The 22,994-nt window shown below is 36.4% G+C and overlaps 1 protein-coding gene across 8 annotated transcripts; it reads right to left on the bottom strand.

Moving 5' to 3' along the window:
• Nucleotides 1–4,980: 4,980 nt before the first annotated feature.
• Nucleotides 4,981–15,433, bottom strand: LOC133874691 (probable E3 ubiquitin-protein ligase ZFP1). Of its 8 annotated transcripts, none has more exons than XM_062312562.1 (7): nt 15,239–15,433; nt 14,335–14,390; nt 7,753–8,610; nt 6,338–6,732; nt 6,085–6,183; nt 5,708–5,875; nt 4,981–5,364 (listed from the first exon to the last, which is right to left on the bottom strand). In XM_062312562.1, coding segments are annotated over exons 1-7 (1,725 nt in total). In that variant the 5' UTR covers nt 15,241–15,433; the 3' UTR covers nt 4,981–5,217. The 8 variants fall into 8 exon arrangements, with proteins under 8 accessions (XP_062168546.1, XP_062168553.1, XP_062168549.1 ...); XM_062312569.1 differs by having other exon boundaries at nt 7,753–8,629; nt 14,331–14,390; nt 15,239–15,432; XM_062312565.1 differs by having other exon boundaries at nt 14,331–14,390; nt 15,239–15,432.
• Nucleotides 15,434–22,994: the final 7,561 nt, after the last annotated feature.

Here is a 22,994-nt window from a genome sequence, read left to right as displayed (position 1 = left end):
TAGGGAGTCCTTGTGATAAACTATAATTACAAATCAGTATCTGAACACGTTTTTCATCCACCAAGTTAGTTAACCAAGTCACACCCAATAAGAAACCGACACGTGTCCATTACAATAAAAATATATAAAATCTAATAAAAATATAAATAAATGAAATAATTTTTTTTTTTAATAAAAAAAATACTGAAGGGGCGGTCACCCCATAGGTGGTCGGGGGTGGTGCGCGGCCACCCCTAGTGATCGGGAGCGGTCTTCGGGCCACCCCAAGGGAGGCCGTAGCCACCCTCAGAGGTGACTGAGGATGGCCTTCTAAATGCCTTCGGCCACCCCCAAAAGGCTGGCTGTCCGCATTTTATTTTCTTAAAAAAGAAAAAAAAATTATTTATTTATATTTTTATTAGATTTTATATTTTTTTTATTGTAATAGACACGTGTCGGCTTTTTATTAGGTGTAACGTGACTGACTAATGGAATCTGTTAACTTAGTGGATGTAAAATGTGTTCAGGTAATGATTTGTAATTATAGTTTACCACAAGAACCCTCCATGAACTTTTTGAACCACAAAGAGTGATTTGTAATTTAGGTCAACTCCTAAGATCAATGATGCAATTATTTCCAAAAAAATATTTAAAACAGTTTTTATCTTTACGTAACATCAAAATACTTTTTTCAGACAAAAAAAAAAAAATAACACTTTCCTAAACACGTTAACAAGCCAAACCATGTTTGGTTTCTTTCTTCTTTTTCTTTTTTTTTTTTGAAAAATTAAACTTTCATTGATATAATAACTCAACATTACAACATCAAACCAACCTAAAGGTGTACATTCAACATGAGTCAAAAAACTCATACAAGTACATATAGTTACCACTAAGAAAAACCCAACCAACAAAATGGTGAATCTGCGTTGACATTTGATTTGAATTGGAACATTTCTTAAATTCAAATTAAAGAGTCATTCAATCAAATGTTTATTTTGGATTACATCTTTAAAATCTTCTTCAAGTTATTTTTTTTTGGTATAGATGTCTGTTGCTCTTTTCCTTAGGAAAATATTATTATTGGAAACACTTTTATTATTTGTATGTGTGTCAATAGCAATTTTGCTATTTAAAATAGTATTTTGCTTTATTTTATTTTTTTTAAAAATAATTTTTTGTCCACTCTACAAGGTCAAACGCTTACAAGAAAAGAAACATTTTCCATTATCCAAAGAGAAATGCTAAAAGCTAAATTCCCATTTCACCGGGCTTAGCCCTTGATTATTTTTTTTTTCCTAATAATGGCTGATGAGCACTATCATATCAACTTGGTCTTACCAAAATATGAACTATGAGTGAAATTCTAATGCCAGCTGAATTGAACCAAATCTACAATATGCCAAAATGCCCTTATGCTTGTCAATGTTTTTATTGAAACTTTTTGAAACTGACAATGTAAAAAATTAAAAGTTAATTTGTTCTTTCTTTTCTATAAAAAATTAAAAAAAAAAAAAAAAAAAAAACCCTAAAACTGGATGCATTAAGTGGGTTGGCCAACAAAGAGTAGTCGGGTGGCTGCACCACCCCCAGTGCCATCAGGGGTGGCCTATAGGGCCAGCTCTTCCACTAGGCAGCCGCCTAAGGCCTCCAAGTAGAAGAAGGCCCCCAAAAAATAAGTTTGTAAGAAAGAATAAATAAATAAATAAGGCCTTGCAACTTTCTTCACAAAAGAATGAATAAGGCCAAAAAAAAAAAAAAATAAATAAGGTCTCTCAACTATCTGCACAAAAAAAAAAAAAAAAAAAAAAAAGAATAAGGCCCAAAAAAAAATTAAATAAGGCATTTGCAACTATTTTCATAAAAGAAAGAACAAGACCCTATAAATTGTAGAAAGAAAAAACTAAATAAAAAATTAAGCCCTAGATGCGGTCGCATGGTCCCCTCGCAGAACCCCTTCTCCTTCTTCTTCTTTCTTCTCTTCCACCACTTATTTTCTCTTGAAGAAGAAGAGAAACAAAGAGAGGAAATAGAATATAAAGAGAGAGAGAGAGAGAGAGTTGAGAGTGTGAATGTGAAGTGGGAGTGTTGTGCAAGAGAGGAGTCGACAATAAGGGTTGCGTCATGTGTCATGATGTGGGGCGTCGCATCATCATCATGATCATCATGACACATGACGCAGGACTACTGTACACTTGGGCTTTATTTTTTTTTTGGCTATAAAACACTCTTTTTTTCTTTCTTTTTTTTTCACCAAGAACGTGTGAATGTGTTACATGTTCCCTTTTTTCTTGGTTTTTTTTTTTCTTCGGTCATTGTCATGATAATTTAGGCTTTACTTTTTTATGTTTTCCTTTCTTATTTCAGGTTTCATTTTAGACAAAAATAAATAAAATTTAAGTAGATCAATTGTGTTGTCCCTCTCAATGCAAGATAAGTTTGAAAAAAATCCTCAATCATCTATAGAAAATACTATAAATTAATTGTTTAACAAAAAAAATATTTTTTTTTTTTTTTTTTTGTCTTTGCTTTTATAGGTTGAGAAAATTAGATGGTCTTAACATAAAGTGAAGTTGAAAAATATCTTTTATAAGGTTCTATTCTTCTTTTATTTTAATTTTATATTATGGATAGTTCTTTTTTATTTATAAATAATTTTTGTTATAACTGTTTGCTAGAAATATGCATTTGAATATATAAAAAAAAACCTGTAAAAAATAGAAGAATAAACAAATTAACTGAAACTAAAAATAAATTATATAGATTTGATACTAGCAATATAATATTACATTTTAAAAGCTATAAAAATAATTTTTAAATAAAAATATAATATAAAAATTAAAATAAATTATATTTATATTTATATAAAAAATGCCACAATTAAAATTATTGCCTTAGGCCTCACAACTATTTTTAAGGAAAAAAAAAAAAAATTTCCTTTACTTTCTTACTATTTCCCCAGTTTTGTAGGTAACCAACCATGAGATAATGAAACCCATTATTTAAAATTAAATGAAAAAAAAACACACACACAAATATTTAGAGATTTTAACTTCACTTTTGTTAACGATCAATTTCATATTTAAAAACCTACAAATAGATAAAAGAATGTGAAATCTTGAGACGGTTTCACCGAATTCTTCGATACCCAGAAGAAAATTTTATCACAATATTCGAAAAACTTTCCTTCACGTAACCAAACATGAGATAATGAATCCCATTCTTAAAAATTCAAGGAAAAAAGAAAAAGGCTTTACCAGTGTTTTACTACTGACGACGATCTTCAGAGAGAAAGAAAGATAACCTTCACAGAGAGACTTTCTTTGCGTGTCTTAGCTTCTTTCTTTTTCTTTTGAAAAAAATTATAGTGTACCCTCTCAAATTACCACTCGTTTTGCGTTTAGCCCAACAAACTGTCAACACTCCGACTCCGGCCTCCCAAATTATCAAAATTTTTGAAAAATGTCCCATTTGACTAAATATTCTCGTATTACCCCTGCCACGTGTCATTTTTTAATTAAATTTTTTTTTTAAACAAAAAAAATAAAAAAGTAAACTAAAAGTTTTTTTTTCTTAAGGAAAAGTTTAAGAAAAACAGTTGCTAATATTTCAAAGACAAAGTTGTTGAGGCATGACCCAACCCTATGCAATTCCATACTGTAATGATCATGTTTGGGGGTTTGGGGCTTCATATAGCCCACCTCCTCAGCCTTCAAAAATGGACCACGATCCTCTATAGAAGCATTTTTGTAATTTTACATGTTAAAAATTACAAAAATACCCATGTATATAAAGGACCGGCTCCTCTCTAATTCCACTCAACCAGAGAGGATTTGGTCCTTCAAAAATAATCCTAGAACAAATGAGTTGAGGGTGACTAAGCTTACATGGCTTCCTTACTGCAAGCTTTTTCTTCCCAATGGGTATCTATGTAATGTCCATGGCGACTTCTCTCTTTGGCCATGGAAACATAAACATTAGAGGAGAGAAAAGAGATGATCGTCTGGAATGAACGAAAGGACAATCTAGAATAAAGAGTAATGCTAAACATGAGCATTTCATGCGTCTCACATCCGTCCCTTTCCAGCGTGGCACTGACGATTTATTAAAAAAATGAAATCATTTTGCATTTCCCCCGTTTGACAGACCTAGACCCACCGCGTTTTCAACATTTTCCCGTAGAGTCAGAGATCTGTCGTGGTCGGAAGGCAACGCTCGGTCTGCTGGGTGTGAGAGAGAGAGAGAGAGAGAGAGAGAGAGAGAGATGGGTGAGGGACGGTGTCGACCGGTGGGGGAAATGGGGGGAAACGGTGGTCAGCAGATCTCCGAGAGAAATGGGTCGCCGGGACGGTGTCAGTCAGAAAAGATGGAGATGGGTCGGGGACGCCGTTCGTCTGGGGACGACGATCTGCTGGGTCGCAGGACGACGGTCTACTAGGTCGCCGTTAGTCTGGGGACAACGGTCTGAGAGGGCCGAACGATGGAGAGGGTGGGCGACAGTCGGTCGGTGGGGGAGGCAACGGTGGAGAGGGGAGGATTTGAGAAATGAGGGAAATTTTGAAAATGAAAACAAAATAAACCCCCGCGTTTTCAACCCTTTTTTAAAAAAAAACAAAAACAAAATGACATGTGAAAAAAAGACTAAAGAAAGACGGATGAAGGGCGCATGTGTAGAAGGACTCCTAGAATAAATGAAGAGAGGATTGGGGAAAGAACAAAGAGACAAGGAAGGAATTGGTGAGATTTGCAGCGTTCGTGTACAATTGAAAATATACGAATGTAATTAAGAGACAGAAGGGAATAATATTATTCTTCTTCATAAGAGAAAAAGGAAGGGATTACAAACATGAAGTATATATACATAAAAACAGACATATCTTCCCTCAAAAAAAAAAAAAACAGACATATCTGCGTGCATAATGAATTTAATGAACAAAAATAATGAATTATCGTTTTAAAAAGTAATTATCTGACAATATGCACCAGCAGTATATCAATACATGAAGAACAAGAATATGATAGAATAGAGCATACGGAGCATCATGAAAAAGTCTGTACAGTTTGTTTTTGTCTAGACGCAGGACCCATGTTCCAGAGGCCAACAAATAAATGAGTCCAACTGTTAGTCATATACGCTAAGTACATATACAAAATATCAACTTGTTATGATAATTAGCTGTGTTGGAAAGACTAGTGGAAGAGTTTTTTCACTTGAATTTCCAACTGTCAAACCCATTTCTATACATCCTTTCTTCCTGTGGTCAGCGCTTCAGATTTGCAGATGGGGCAGACGTTCTTCACGAGCAGCCACTTCTTTAAGCAATCCGCATGATAATCATGTCCACAATCAAGAATTCCAATCTTCTCTTGGTTCTTATATTCATCCTGAAAATTTTAACCAAAAAGACAAACAGATGTTAAAGAGGAAAATGGATTTTGAATGATCAAGTAGAAGAACTAATCCAATATTCAGAAGTGTTTTGAATTGTATGTGATAATTTAGCCCAAACGTGAGGAGAAGTATTAAAGTATGATTAAATGATTAAATTTATCTCTTCTTATCGATTTAAGCTTTTGAGATAAGTAGTAATTTAACAAAAGCCGGGGGTACATTATGAAATGTGGAACAGTATTTTTTTTTGTTGTTGTTGAAATAACAGCTTCCTATCACTACCAGTTGTTTGAAAATCAGCTTCCAATCACTAAATAGTTATTTCTTTTAAAGTACCTGGCATATAATGCAAGAATCAGCTTCCTGATCCACAGAAGCTGCCTCCTCCAGATTGATAACAGTAGTAGATGATACATAAGTTTTTGTCCTTAATTGACATGTGACAGTTTCCTCCGACAACCCAGTGCTCACACTGCCAATCTGTTCCCCCAATGCAAGAAGCTCCTGAGGGAATTCAAAATTTGAAGTCAAAAGTTTTTATAGAGGTCTACAAAATTTGTACAAATTAAAAATCACAGGGGTTATCTTTCTTTTCTTTTCTTTTTCTCTTAATTTTAATCTATCAAGCACCAGGCAACTCTTGCTATTTCATTATCCCCACTAATAAGCATTTCTTAGTTATGACTATATGTCATTAAATGTCCTCAGCTTACCTCATAAGACATATCTTCAATATCCAACCGCATGTCTCTGTGATGGTCCATCAAATTCCCCACTTGATAAAATTCTGGCATATCTAGTATCGCAGTTTCCTACACACATTAACCCAAAGAGTTCAGCCAAATTGTAATAGCAAATAACATGAATAGTAGCTAATATATACCATATAACTCATTCCAATAAAATACCACCATTTATTTACAGAAAAAGAATGACAGAAAGATGGCACAATAGAAGAGAATATACATCAGCCTGCAGAACTCTCAAGTGTGGCAGGTTGCGATGTCTAAGAGTTGCCTCAGGAACGAATCCCCCTCTGTTATGACGGTATATCCGAAGCCCAGTTGGTGGAACAGATCCGGGATGCCTATGACCCATCTCCAAACTGTTCTGAGCAGGATTCAGACTGCCGCGTGAAGGATTTGTAGAAACTCTATAAGAAGCTGCAGCTACTTGGGGTTGAAAGTTAATATTCTGGCCTCTCACTCCATGCGTTAGCTGTGGATGATGAAGATTGTGGTGCTGGTGGTTGATGGGAGGAGGATGCTGGAAATTAGGGGGACTTCTGTTACTAGCTGTCTCATGATATCTCTGCACACCCATGCTACGACTCTCCATAGAACCTCCATTGGCATTGCTCCCTGTAAGGAATACAAGAGAGAGACAGGTATCTCATCAGTCCAAAATATCAAGGTATCTAATTAGGCTACATATGTCACAACAGAGATCATCTTCTCAGGAAACAGACACTATAAGAGTGGCTTTGAATAGAAACGACAGTGGTTATAAGAATAAGCTTCATTTATTCTTAGATGGAGTTCGGGGACAAGGGGCAAGAGGCGGAAACTGTAGCCTTCCTCTCTGCACTTGATGTGGAGCAGGTTGGATAAGATTGAGGGTTGTGAGCTTTAGGGGCTTAGGGGTTGGGTTTTTTTGTGGGTTGTGCTTGGGTCGGGTCGGTGTTAAGGCTGTTGCTTCTTGTATATTCTGTGTATTAGGACGCCTTACGCTGTTTTTTTAATAAAATTCCCACTTACTTATCAAAAAAAAAAAAGCCTCCATTTAATCCATATGAAAGAGGTGCAGCTGCTTTCACATTCTAAGAAAAAATAAAGATACAGAACAAAACAAAATCCACAACTTTTTGCTAATTCCATCATGTAAACCTAAAGGTACAGAAATTTCCTCTCCCTCCAACCCAGTTTGATAAACTGCCATGTCTTTTTAACATGTGAGAGTAACATGTTTTTAATATGCTTGAAAGAATATTTGAAAAGTTAGAGTTCCTCCAGAGAGTGGCTTGCTTTGTGTGGTCGGCTACTTTACGGAAAATTTTAACTTTAAATAATTTACGAAAAAATGAATATTATTGTTATTTAGTGGTGTTATATGCGTAATACTTTTGGAGAGTCTATTGATCATTTGTTCCTGCATTGTAAAGTTGCTACAGAGTTGTGGAGCGCGTTGTTGCAGCTGTTTGGTGTTTAGTGGGTTATGCCTCGAACAGTGAGTGAGTTGTTGGGGAATTGGAGGCGGCAAATGGATAACCATCTGCTAGTGCAGATTTGGAGAACGGCTCCTTTGCGTTTGATTGGGTGTCTATGGAAAAGAATGGAATGCACACAGTTTTGAAGAAATGGATTAAGGAATGAGTAATTCACCATGCACATACGGCATTGCAGGAGCCTGGTTCCAGGATGATGTACCTCCTCCATCAACAGAATTACTGCTCAACTGTTGGTCCAACCAGAGAGTACCAGCTGGCTGAAAAGGCTGACCCATATAATTTGCTTGAATCAAATGATTATGGTCATGCAACATAAGAGAATCCATACCAGTAGCACCGGCTCTGTTCCTCAAACTATTCTGGGGTCCTACTTCCATGATAGATGGAGTACCAACCCCTCTGTACTGAGAAATATCAAAAGATGCAGCATCCATTACAGCAACCCCGTCAGGATGCCTTGTATTCAAGGGGGCAACTGAAGAACTAGAGCTTGATGATGCATCATTATGTTGAAAACTCCCGGCAATACCTTCAGCATGTTTTCTCTTCATTGGACCCCTGACATCATCCATAAAGTGACTGTTCCTTCCATGCGCATCTGTAGGAACTCCAATGACCCCATAATTGCTGGAAGATGCCAACTGACCAGAGGCCCCATGACTTCGGGGAGCAGGTAATGCCCCACTACCAGATGAAGGTGCCATGTAAGAATAATAAAAGTTGGCTGAAGGTGCAACACCTAAATCAAGATTATGATGGTGCGGAATGCCATTGTAACGTGTCATCCCATAGATCATAGCATTGTCACAAGGCTCTACTGCATACTGGACGTCAAGATTAGCTGTGTTCCCAGAAGCTGACACCATAGTTCGGATATTTGGTTGTGCAAAGTTTGCATTGGAACCCAAAAGGATGCAAGGCTCAGGACGGAGATAATTCTGGCCATGTTGATCCGATTCAAAAGCAATCATTCGATTAGTGAATAGCATATTTCTTTGCCCCATACTGATACCTGCTTTCAAGACACAATACTGAGAAAAATCAATCAGGTTGGGAATGCTGAACCATAATAACAACAATCACAATTACTATAATTATTGCTAACTACGCACCAATTCGCCATTAGAAGAGAAAAGTGCATATGCTGTTATTTAACTTGTCAGGATTGACTCTACGACCATATGAACTCGACAACCATATGACCAGACAAAGGAAACTAGAAAAGAAATAAAATAAAGTAAAGCAGCTTGTGTTACCTTTTTTTTTTTTTTTTAATAAGTAATGTAAAACTTTATAAAAAACGTAAGACGCCCCTAAGTAAACAAGCTATATACAGAGAGAGCTCCCACAAGCCCAAAACACAAGAAACAGCAAAAACACCCACAACCCAACCCGCCCAAAAAAGCCCACAACCCCAACACCCACAAGACAACAATGCCCAAAACCGTCAAACGCTATCAAGCGAGCCTTGCCTTCCCCACGCCTAGATGATGCTCCCTTCGCATCATAGTTAATGGAACATTCCAAATTCAGAAGCTCCCTACGACCCTTAACCTTCAAAGGGATATCCTCTATTAAGTCTTCGATCCCCTCATCCCCAAACAAAGCCCAAACTAAAAGGGTGGCAAGGGGAAAATCACCCAAAGGGTACGGAAACTCTCCAACCTCCTCATCTCAAAAATCTCCATCCTCCCCCATCACTAACCACCATTTCTGAAGACAGACCAAATCCATACTTCTCGGAATGAGAACGTTATAGATTGATAACACCAAGAGTTGCTGAAGGACAACAACCCCAACCCGCATAAGAACTCGGCTTGAGAAAACCCCTCCGGAGAAAACGCACATCAACACTTGACGTCGCGACTAGGGCACCCTTAGGCGTGATCTGGGTTACTAACACCGAGTTCATAGTACCGACCGGCAGAGCACTGGTTGCCGGCACCACGACAACAGAAGGCAACACTGGTGGTGCAACGAATGCTGACAGTGCCTCAGCAATCAGACTATCCTCCATCTTCGTGAACTGACTATCCTTGGTTTTACGGTTATAGCACTTGACTAGCTTAGTCACCATCGGAATCAGGGAATCCAAACCAATCGGCCCAAGACCTACCAACAGTAGCTAAGGGACCCCACTGGCGATACCTATCCTCTCCGGAGGAGAGGAGGAGACCCATGTTGCCAGCCTTCACAACAGACGATTTTAGGTAAAATCTGAGTACCGGGCTTTGACGTAGATGCGGAGAAAAGAGCACTAGGAAGCACCACCAGAGAGCTTTGAAAGCACAGGCAACAGCGACCCGACCTGAACAAACCCAGAACATGAACCCTTCAACGCCGACGACGTCTGAGACGATGAAATCTGGACACCTTGCTCCGCCATAAATAGTGGAACAACAACCACTGGCAAATCCTCCACATACCCACCAGCTTGATTCGAAACCTCACAGCATTGCCTCGGTGAAACCACAGGAGAGAAAACCAAATCTGAGGTCGAACCCAACTTAGCCCCACTATCAGTCACCTCTTTGGTCGAAGAGGGCTCCCTAAACTCAAACACTGACCTCGGCCTCACAGCATCAGCAGACCTGAACACCTTGGAAGAACTAGACCCAACCTGAGACACACCCAAGCAGGAGCCCACGACCGGAGAAGGCTGGGCTATGGACCACCCTGTGTTACCTTTAAAGCTACAAAATGTAATATGACGATCTAAATTTCCCCACGCATTTAGAAGAAAATCTTCAACTAGAGCTTCCAGTGGAGCATCCCAAATTCTACACCAAAGATATAGTACAGGGGAAGTAAATCTACGAGGCTACAATACTATGTACATTCCTGTTTTAGCTCAATATTTCTTGTGTCCCGGCATTTGATGAGTCACAGAAAGAAGTAAAAATACTCACACGAGGTTTGCAAAATTCCTAAAGGAACATCCATAAATTGGAATGAAAAGATGCAAATTTTCCTTTTTTAGTTAGAGAACCCAAGAAAGGCAGCAAAAAAAAATCAAAAACAAAAACAAAAACAAAAAAGGCAGCAATGACACACACACACACACACACAAAGTTCTACAACCCATGAGTCTACAATGGCATAATAATCCAACTGCACCATCTAACCCTAATTTAAACAAGAAATTTACTTCCGAATTATCTCCTTCAAGATCCATAAGAATAAGGTCAAAGACCTCCTGATCAATATGAGACGGATCCATAGAGATCCTAATCTCTTTTTTTTTTATAAGTAAAATATATTGAAAAGGCGCAAAGGGGCACAACCCAAAGTACACATGATGTATACAAGGAACCCCTAATGTAAAGAACATAGAGAACATCTATCTAAGAAATCAAAATAGGAACATTCATGCATTAACTTAATTCTATCTCTCCACATAAACAACATTTGAAGCATCTTTCTCTTCAGATTCGACAAACCAGTCTCACAATCTTCAAAACAGCGTGCATTCTGTTCCCTCCAAATGCACCACATCAAACACAACGGAGCCATGCGCCAAATCTGTATCGAAGTCCGATTACCCTTCTGGCCCCTCCAACTCCCCAACATGTCTTTCACCGACCCCGGCATTACCCACTCCACCCCAAACAATTGCAGAAGCGCCCTCCACAATTCTGTAGCCACCATACAATGCAGAAACAAATGATCAATGGATTCTCCAGCGGTCTTACACATAGAGCACCAATCCATCACGATAATGTTTCTCTTTCGAAGGTTATCCAAAGTTAAAGATTTCCCTAAAGTTGCCGTCCAAACAAAAAAAGCCACTCTCGAGGGAACATTAACTTTCCAAATACTTTTCCACGGAAATGAAGACTGAGTAGGACTAGACAATAACTTATAGTAGGACTTTACCTCAAAAGATTTCTTCCGCGCTGGCACCCAACACAACTTATCCTCTCCCTCGCTGCTAACTTTGAGGGTGTACAACATCCCAAAAAACCTACTAACCGCTTCGACCTCCCAATCATGAACTGAACGAGAAAACATAATATTCCATAAGATGGTGCCATTTTGTCTCTGCATAATTTCCTCCACCCAAGCATCCTTTCTTCTAGCAATAAGGAACAAATCTGGAAAGAGGATCTTCAAAGGAATTTCCCCACACCATACATCATGCCAAAACAGAACTTTCGAACCATTTCCGATCTCATATCTCACATGCGCAGCAAAAGCATCCCATCCCCTCCTAATACTTTTCCACACGCCAAACCCATAAGAACCCCCAACCTCCTTAGAACACCAACCACCCCTCAAACTACCATATTTGACATCCACCACCTTTCTCCAAAAAGCATCTCTCTCCATAGCATATCTCCATAACCATTTACCCATCAAGGCTTTGTTGAACATAACCAAATTTCTCACTCCTAGCCCCCCCGAAGCTTTAGAAGAACAAATCGTACGCCAATTAACCAAATGAAATTTAAATTCATCTCCAACACCACCCCAAAGGAAATCTCTCTGAAGTTTCTCCAAACGATTTGCCACTCCCACAGGAATAGGAAAAAGAGATAGAAAGTACGTAGGTAAGCTTGAGAGAGTGCTATTGATCAAGGTTAACCTCCCCCCTTTAGATAAACACACCTTCTTCCACCCTGCTAGTCTAGCTTCCATCTTCTCAATAACATTATTCCACATATTAGAATCTTTATATTTAGCAACCAACGGAAGGCCCAAATACTTTATCGGAAGCGAGGCCACACCACACCCAAGGATACTAGCCAACTCCTCGACATCCCCAACCTCACCCACCGGAACCATCTCAGATTTGGATAAATTGATTCTCAAGCCCGAAACTGCTTCAAAACAAAGCAGCAAACACCTCAAATCTCGGACCTGATCAACAACAGGATCACAGAAAATCAACGTATCATCCGCAAATAATAAATGGGATACCATCAGAGCATCTTGGGAACTCGAACCCACTGAGAGACCCGATAACCGCCCACTATCCACTGCCGCATATATCATCCGACTGAACGCCTCCATCACCATCACGAACAGGAGCGGGGACAAAGGATCCCCTTGTCGAAGACCCCGAGAACTACGAAAGAACCCTGAAGGCGACCCATTTATATTTATGGAAAAACAAACAGTAGAAATGGAATGAGCAATCCAGCCAACCCATTTCTTCCCAAAACCACATCTTTTTAAAACGTAAAGCAGAAACTCCCAATTGACATGATCATATGCCTTCTCCAAATCCAATTTACAAATAATGCCTGGAATTCCAGAACGAATCCTACTATCCACGCATTCATTGGCCACCAAAACAGAATCCAATATTTGCCTCCCCTCAATAAACGCATTCTGAGACTGAGAAACAACCTTCCCCAAAACCACCTTCAACCTATTTGCCAGAATCTTAGAGATGATTTTGTACATACCACCTATTAAACTGATAGGACGAAAATCCTTGATATCCACCGCTCCGGCCTTCTTTGGAATCAACGACACAAAAGTTGCATTAAATATCCCAATTAAAGTACCACCTATCTCGCTTTAATTCATAAGTTTTGAGTGGAAATAGCCAGTAGTGCAATGGAGAAAAAACAAAATGATGCTGCTACTCTGGATTATTTCAAGCCTAATATGGTGAGATGTGATAGATTGCAATGGGTATATGACTTTTTCTTTTTCTTTTTTATATGAATGCAATGGGTAGAGGACTTAAATGGCAGATATTCTGTGTAGAGTGTTTGGGAAAGCATTCATTCTCAAATCCTTATTGTAAACTGGTATAAAACTGTATGGTTCTTTGGTTAGCTATTAATACTGAAACCAAGCTGCATTTATATGGCATCATTCCAAAAATTTATGGTCATTTAAGGGCAAGACACTAGAAATCTCAATCACATCTTCTCCTGTCCTTTTCTACAAGAGAATATGGCATTTCTCTTGTGATGAGTGTTATCTTCAATGGGTTTTAAAGAAGTTGGGAGTACGCTATTTGTTGGGTGATCCAACACTTCAGAGGAAAGTTCCTTCTAAGCATGAAAACCATGTTTGCAACCATCTATATAATTTTGAGACAAAAGAACTCGAGAACCTTTCACAATAGAATTAGAAATTCTTGTAATGTGTCTCACGAGATTATGTATTGTGTTGGGGGTCTGAAGCTTACACAAGAAAATAGATAACTTCAAAGATCATGATGTATTTCATACAAAGTAGTTCAGTCTAGTTGGTATCTTAGTCTCTATTCGGGTCTATGAGCTAGTGAAGGTACTCTTTGCAATGTTTTAGCGTCTTTCCCAACTGGGGAAGCTTTGTATGATGTCCAGTTTAAGGTAGCAGTGTTCTTGCTTTAGTCTTTTCCATTAATACAATCACTTATTCATCAACAACAAAAAAAGTGCCTATATACCTCTCAAAATGACAAGCAAATGATTCAGTTCATCAAGTAACATGTGAAACCCTTATGCTGTCACCAACCACCAAAGCAACTCTAAAACATATCCTAAACATCATTTACTTTATCCCACACAAAGGAAAGGTTTTGCAATTTTTCAGGTCACAACAACTCAAAAACTTGTATTCAACCAACGTCAACCTTGATTGTTTTACCCACAGCAGATTTTCGCCTAAAAGGGAAAAACATGAGTAACTCGCTTTGTTGCTGGAAATATAAGCTCGAACTTGGGGGGTTGGGGAAGAAATCTTGATACGATTCTAATCAATTTCTTGGATACCCATAAGAAAATTTACCTACATTCAAAAATTTCCTTCACTTCTCTTCTTCTTTCCCTAGTTTCCAGGTAACCAAACCTGAGGATAATGAAAGCCATAGCTTAATTTTTGTTTTTTGAAAGAAAAAAAAAAATACGTTATTTCTCTAGAGATCATGTTGAAATTTTAAAAAAATTACAAAAACATAAAAGAGTATGACATATTGATACGATTTTTACCGAATTCCTCAATACTCAGAAGAAAACTAATCACAATATCCAAACGAAATTCTTTCACTTCTTTCCCCAGTTTTCCAGATAACAAAACATGAGGATAATAAAACCCGTTATTTAAAATTTAAAAAAGAAAAAAGATTTTACCATCAATTTGTTGGTAATCACGTTGAAATTAAATATATATATATATACAAAAACATCAAAGCGTATGAAATCTTGATAAGATTTTTACCAAATTCTTGGATACCCAGAAGAGAATTATCGCAATTTTTAAATAAATTTCATTTACTTCCTTCTTCTTCCCCCAGTTTTCCAGCTAACCAAACATGAGGATAATGAAACCCATTATTTAAAAAAATTTAAAAAAAAAAAAAAAAGATTTAAATATTTTAACGTTATTTTGTCAACGATCATGTTGAATTTTTTTTTTAAAAAAAAAAATTACAAAAAATCAAAAAAAAAAAAAAAAAAAATTTGATACGATTTTCATCGAATACTTTTGATACCCAGAAGAATATTTATCACAATATCCCCAAAACAAAATTCCTTCGCTTCTCTTCTTCTTTCCATCACTTTCCCAGGAAACCAAACACGGGACAATGAACCCCATTAAATAAGATTAAAAGAAAAGGATTTTACCGTTATTTGTTTTATCATCGATCATGTTGAAATTTAAAGACAGATTACGGAATCGCAGGATAGAAAACTCACATGCAATCGCAGAGAGCGCGATCGACGATCTCAAAGAGAGAGATATTCTTCAGAGAGATAGGGAGAAAAGGGGAACGCTTTCCGAGAGAGAGAAACGGCTGATCTCAGAGAGAGAGAGAGAGAGAGAGAGAGAGGGAGAGGGAGAGAGGTAATCTGCACGGGCAGAAGCGGTTTGTATTTTATAGTGGTTCCTACGGGGCGGAGACTATGGGTTCGGTCTATTACACCGCCCCTTTTTTTTTTTCCTTTTTTTTTTTTTTTTTCCTAATCTAGTACAGGAAATAAAGGAAAAGGGAAGGTTGCATTGCACTCTTGAATATATTTACAAGAGAGGTGGATGTAACACTTCTACCCGATCTTTATATGTAATTGTTAAAAAAATAAATAAATAAATAATTAAGGGTGGGTCAAAATTGTAACGTTAACGTTATAAGAAAAAATAGACATATGTTAAAACATATATATATATATATATATATAATTAATGACTATTAAACGTCAGTTTTATGAGATATTTGTATGATATTTAACATTACTTATATTAGAATGAGTAATATTACATACAACACAAATAGGGATGGAACTAGAAAGTTAATTTTAGAGGGATCAAATTGTTGTAAAAAAAAATTGAGGGACGAAAGTTGAAAAACAAAACCTAAATTGTGTTTTTTTAAACAAATTTAAAAGTTTAAAAAAAAGATGTTTTAACATTATATATATATATATTCAAAGAATATAACTTTATAGAAAAAACACAGTTTACCCCCATGGTGTTATCATTTTGCTACTTTTATCTCCTCTAAAGTTAAAAAGTGATAATTGAACCCTACAAACAATCAAACATGATATTTTGCATCCTCAATTAAGTTTTTTCTGTCTATTTAGACAGAAATTATGACACGTGCGTCACATGTGATATTTTAGCTCCAAAATGTCCCGAGATTTAGTGTATTTTTCCTAAGCTTTTTCGTGGGAGTGCTAATGCAATTCAATTTTAACACCTAATAAAAAAAATAACCAAAAAATAAAAAGATAAAAAACTTTTAAAAGAACGAACTCTCATGGCTAGACCACTCCCTTGCCTGAGTGTGGGGTCCGACTACCCTTGAGAGTTTTACAGAGTAGCTCGAGCTACCCTCTAACCTTTTACGGGTAGTCTACCCACCCTTAAAATTTTTTGGGGTGGCTCGGGCCACATCCTAACCTTTCGAAGGTGGCCCGAGCCACTCCTAACCCTTTGAGGAGCCACCCCATAAATGTTTTTAGTGATGGTTAGACCCCGGTCGAAGTGAGAGATGGTCTATCAACCCCCACATTCATGTTTTTAAGTTTTTCCATTTTTTTTAGTTTATTTTTAATAATAATAATAATAAATAACTTATGCTTTAATTTTCTATCAGATATAAAAAACTGAGTTGCATTAGCACCCCCACAAGGTTTAGGGAAATACCCCCAAAATTATCTTTTTATATTATAAAATTTGTATTAAAATTCCATCATATTGTTATTACTTTTTAAAAAAAATAAAAAATAAAAATCTCATCATATTATTAGTTTGATAAGTGCATGGAAATGCTACAGCTCAGTTATTTTCAGTTTTGATTACCATCCCCATAAACCTATTTGATCCATAATTTGTACTAAAAAGTTGCTTTATTTTTTAATTAAGTAATTAATTTGCATTTTAATTTATTTAACTAAGAAGAAAAAAAATTCAAGAAACTTGGCAATCCCTGTTTAAAATAGTTTGTCCAAGATATTGAAAATAGTCCCTCTTTATTAATACTTCTTGATCACTAGATTTTACTTTCCATTAATCACTAGATTTTACTTTTATTAAGTTTTATACTCCATTCATATATATATATATAAAGTGACTAATTAATTAAGCTAGCTAGCCCTTAACCTGCCCAAACTTTCTCCTCTATTTTTGTGCTTGGAACAAATTATTTATAAATATTAGGATACTAATTAATTAATAGCACAAACTACTAAAAGTTGTTTCAAGTTTTAGTTAAGCCAACTACTCATTATTTTAGTTTATTTGACTGAGAACGGGACGATTCAAATGATTTAACCATATCTTATCATCTAAAAAGAAAAAAATTATATCTTATATCTATCCAAGAAAGTTTGTTTGATTGAAATTCTCAAAACAAATCACTTCCTCCAAGTCATGAATATCTTCAAAAATGAGATATGTGTTGGTATGAACAAAAACCCACGTGCAATACATAGAGTTTACATTTAATTAACACTTTGAAGAAACAATTGTTCTTACGTATGATGGTTCATGAACCTCATCAATGTTAAGAGACTATGGCCGTGGTCCAATTTAATAAACAAAAAAGACTTTTTAGGGGGTAAAAAATCAATTTTAGAGAGGTAATCCTATAAAAACATATAATTTTTGGGGGGTTATTGACCCCTACCCCCGAACATTTGCCATAGTTCCGCCCTCGACCGGGGCATTTGAAATTAAATTAAAAATAAAGGAAGTATTTAAGTTTAAATTTTTAATTTGGCTTGAGAGAAAAGTATATAAATAAACCAATTCTAAGCACCATAACATTAATTTTGATCGTGTCATCTCATTACCATAAAGTAACCATTCCTCAAGTCTCAACATTTCTACTCCTTGGCACAAGGGCAATCCTGCTAATTCAAGATGAACTTGAAGAAGGATGGATTAGATGTTTAGGCCCCAATCCAATTATCCCACATAGCATAACAAAAGCTCATGAATGAATAACATAAAAACAAAAATTTACATAGTCTCTTCAAACTACGTGTCCTCAAATTCATAGGAGTAAAGATATTTAGTAAATTGCTATACGACTGTCATATAACTGGAATGACGTGACAGTGAAAATGAATTATTAGTTTTATTTTTTACAAGTGCTGATCTACTGACTAATTTGCATTGTTACATCATCAAGTTATATAGCAATTGCATACTATTCACAAAAAGCAATGCTACATACTGTACTTTCAACCAATCGAGTTAATATGACGGCATACATCAGTCTCTTAAATTTTTTTTTTTTTTCTAACAAAGACTAATAAATACTGTCACATTAAACGTGTATATCCGGCCGGATATACTTATATGGCATTTCTCCTTCACAAAAGAAGAACCCCATTGTCTATCTTTGACCAAAAAGATTTTGGTGTGGGTGGCAATGTCATCCTCTCCTCAACCTTTTTGACTCTCTTTTCCCAGCCGTCAATTTTTTGGCAAGACATTCCGATGCCTTGAGTCAGATTTGGGTTACATAGTTTTGGCCTTTAGAGAGAAGGAAGATATAAATATATGTATATATGGTTATCGTTTCCGCGTGCTTTAGAGAATTAATGGCCACAGGAGAAGTAGGGCTTTTGCATTACCCATTCGTAGAATAGAGGTCAAAATTGGTATAAATTCCAAAGTATATTCTTTTCATGCAAATTACGACACATATTCATATGGGTCCTCACTCCTGTCCCTCCTAGCCGCAAACAGACATGATTGAGGTCCGTCTACACTCTACATGTGTCATGTTCTCTCTCTCTCTCTCTCTCTCTCTCTCTCAAAATTGGTCAAAATTTTTGTAACCATTTGACTATTTGAGGTCAAACAAAGCTTTTTTTCTTCTTTTTTTTTTTTCTCTCAATTTTAAAATAAAAAATTATTATGAAATTAACAAAAAATGAAAAATATCATTTTAACCTTCCAAATTATCACCCGCTTTGTATCTAGCCTCACAAACTATCAGCATTCTGATTCCGACCCTCTAAACTATCAAAACTTTTGAAAAATGTCTCATTTGACGAAATATTTACATATTACTCCGGTCACGTGTCATTTTTCAATTAAAAAAATTAAAAAAAAAAAAACTAAAAAATTAAAAACTAAAAAAACTAATTTTTTTTTTAAATATAAAATATGATGTTTTGAAGGTGGCTGCCACCCTTGGGGAGGGGTGTGGCTCGCAGGTGGCCAACGCCCTCCCCAAGGGGGTGGCCGTGCGCCGCCCCCCGAGCCTTAGGGGTGGCTTTCGGGCCACCCTAAAATCCATTTTGAGTGACCAGAAAGCCACCCCCAGGCCATTAGGGGTAGCCGCGTGGCCACCTCCAGCTCTAGAGGTGGCCTCACACCACTCCCCGATGCCTAGGTGTGACTTTCGGGCCACACCGAAATCTATTTGGGGTGGCCTGAAAGCCACCCCATTTTCCTTATTTTTTTTAGTTTACTTTTTCCTTTTTTCTTTTTTAGTTTTTACTTTTTTAAAAAAATATAATTGAAAAATGACACACGGCATGAAAAATAGGGAGATATTTTGCCAAATGAAACTTCTTTCAAAGATTTTGATAGTTTGTGAAACTAGACGCAAAACAGATAGTAATAGTAGGCTATATTGTAATTTTCCTAACAAACAAAAAAAAGTCCCCTACGTATATACGCTTCAGGAATCTTCGTTGCCTGTTGCCTTTACTGAACAAATCTGCCTACAAAATATTCACTTACTATATGTTTGAAAGGGCTAAATTGTAATTTTTCTTATATATATATATTTTTATGGTAGCATCTAGCTAGCCTGCCCAACTGGCATGAACAAGCCCAATGATGAAGGAATCTGGTTATTGAGCTTGTGATTTGCTTGAACAATTGGTTGGAATCATGTTCTTTTCACCCTGCCTGAACCAAAATAAAGCAATGCGGTGGCTTTGGAAGTTTTGGAGAAGACTCTCAAAAGACTTTCCTTTATTATTTGTGAAACTAATCTAATCTAATCTATTTACAGCAAGGATCAACGAATACGTACCATCTCCAATTATCTCACCATAGATTCTCTCTTTAATATTTGTTTAATTAAATCAAAAAGGAAAGCTCAGAGTCAGCCAATCATGTGAGAGAAAGAGCACCGCTACCGCTAATGAATTGACACCTAAGATCATCGATTAATTGCAACTGCTATAAGCATTAGGTTACGTTAAAAATACCCTCCCCTTTTTCTCTTTCCTTGGTTTGTACTTTGTGCCCCGGGGTGGGATGTTAACTAGAAATAATAATCTTATTATTTCCGCTCGCTGTCATGACACTTAAAATAATAATAATAATATATATATATATAGTAGGAGTTTAGGGGTTATTAATCCCCTTACTCCTAAAATTTTTAACCGATTTGCCATAGGCGATTAACGGTTTTTCCAACCATTTACAAAAGTGGTAATTCGATTAGCAGTTATTAGGTGGTTAATAACTACCCGCTTGTACAACCTACACATGACCACGAGTGTCCTCCCTATGACAGGTATGGTGTAAAAGCGGGGTGGTTATTAACCGCTAATAACCGGTAACTGTAATAACCGCTAACCAAAAAATCGAAAAACTGAAAATAAACGCAACCGGATGCACCGGTTGTGGTTACCAGTTATAGGTATTAGTTTATTGGCTGCATTCTGTTGACAAAATTACTACCATATTAAGTAATACTGAAACATAAACAACATAATTCAGAGAATTTTTCAAAGTAATTCAGATTATTTTCTCCAATATGGAAATGGCCTATTTTATAAGTTCAGTTTCACAAGTATCAATAAATGCAATTTCCAGAAGTTAAGGATGATTCTGACACGCTCCCACCATTGTTCAAAGAAGTGTTCGAACACTTCAACAGACACCAATCACAGAGATCACCTGTTCGCACAGATGTCCGGACAACTTAGTAGACACATAGGCATGAGAGCTCATGTTCGATGTAGTGTCCGAACAGCAAACTGGAGGTTGCGAACAGTGAAGACAGCATGCAACTGTCCAGACACGCTACTAAAGACTTCTGAAGAAAAGTGTGTATTTTGAAGTTGGTTGCTGCTTGATGTCTGGACGTCCTCTGTCTAAGTCTGGACGCCGTCCAGTGAAATCCGCATCAGTGTTGATTTAGGGTTTCAGAAGTCGGTCTATTTAAAGGGGCTTTTAGGCTATTGTTTTGTAATAATTCAGTATTGGATTCTAGTGTACTAAGAGATGATGTTTAGGCAGAGATTGTGAAATCAACTAGCTCTCTTAGAATTTTTATTTGTGTGTTTTGATCAACCCATTGAAGTCTAACTTATGAAGGAGCCCTAAGTTAAAGGAGTCCATTGAAGAACCCTTCAGACATGAGGTCTGGTTGGGATGCGCTCACGTATAGGTACGTGTTATAATTTAAGGTATAACTACTGCATCAGGAATATGTGAGTATGACTGCTTTATAACTAGCTATTTATTTTGTTAGTGGATTCCCTGGGTTTGGTTGCCCCGGATTTGTTTTTCTCTTGGATAAGAGTTTTCACTTCATCAGCAAAATATTCGTCTCATTTACTTTTTCGCATTTATATTTTGGTGAATTATTGATCACATACACTTAAAATTAGGAGTCACTATATTTTTCAATAGGGTTTTAGGAAACTGGTTAACAATTGGGTAATCGGTTTTTTTTTCTTCATATATATATATATATATATATATATATATATATATATATATATTTATTGTAAATGGGCCTCAAATTCAACATTTAAATTCAAGCAATGAATCATCTTAAATTTTTTAATATGAAGGTTTGGTATTTTTTTGAATTGTCATCATATTTTAATTACAATACAATTGTCATTATGTTTTATAATATTTGTTTATTTGAGTTTCTTTGCAATCATTTTATTTAATCAATGGACTTAATTGTGAGCTAATTGAGATGAATGAATGGTGAATGGTAAATGAAATTATGCACGTCCAATAGTTTTTATTATTTAGCATTGAATATTGGATTAAAAAAAAAAACTGAAAAAAATCAATCATGTATGAAAACCGGTTACGGTTGCGGTTATTTAAATGGGAATAATTGGGTACCTCGGTTACGGTTATGAGAAAATAACCGCAACCGGTTATACACCCCTAACCACGAGTGTCTTCCCTATGATAGGTTATGGGGAAAAAAATACAATTTAGTTATTCAAACTACCGCTCTTTCTCCGAATGGCCCCATAAACTATCAATGCTTACACTCTGCCCCCCAAAGACTCAAACTACCAAAACCTTTGAAAAATGCATCATTTGGCGAAATATCCTCATAATACCCCATGCCACGTGTCATTTTTTAATTTAAAAAAATTCAAAATTTTAAAAAACTTTTTATTTATTTTATTTATAAATATTGCGATCAATCGTATGATGTACTACTTCTTTCTAGCATCTTTGTTAGGCACGATATACGCCTGTAGCTCGACGAACTCGTCGCCGCCTCTTCGAACGATGACATGGCTAATTTTCTATCATTCAATGTCTATGATATTGATATTTCGAAGGTTATAAATGACTCCCATCTGAATTTTGTTTTGTTACAAACGACGAGCAAGTCTATCATCGTTGTGGAAGACCTTGAACGGTTTCTGACGGATAAATGGACGGTGACCGGAGGGGTGTCGGGAAGATCGGGTCATGGTTGAGAAATAACACCACCCCAAACACCCATCCTTTTTTTTTTTTAATTTTTTTTTAAATAGGAAAAATAAAATTAAGAAGTAAAATTTTAGTTTATTTATTTTTTTAATTTTTTGATTTTTTTTAATGGAAAAATGACACATGACAGGGGTATTATGGGAATATTTTGCTAAAATTGGTCTTTTTCAAAGGTTTTAGTAGTTTGGGAGGCCAGAGTACAAGTCTAAGTAGTTTGTGGGGCCATCCGAAAAAAAAGTAGTCGTTAGGAGGCTAAATTATATTTTTCCCTAAGTT

Source organism: Alnus glutinosa, chromosome 8 (assembly GCF_958979055.1).
Source record: "Alnus glutinosa chromosome 8, dhAlnGlut1.1, whole genome shotgun sequence".
NCBI lineage: Eukaryota > Viridiplantae > Streptophyta > Magnoliopsida > Fagales > Betulaceae > Alnus > Alnus glutinosa.
Note: the sequence above shows the minus strand (reverse complement) of the source record. Positions and strands in the feature narration are given on the sequence as shown.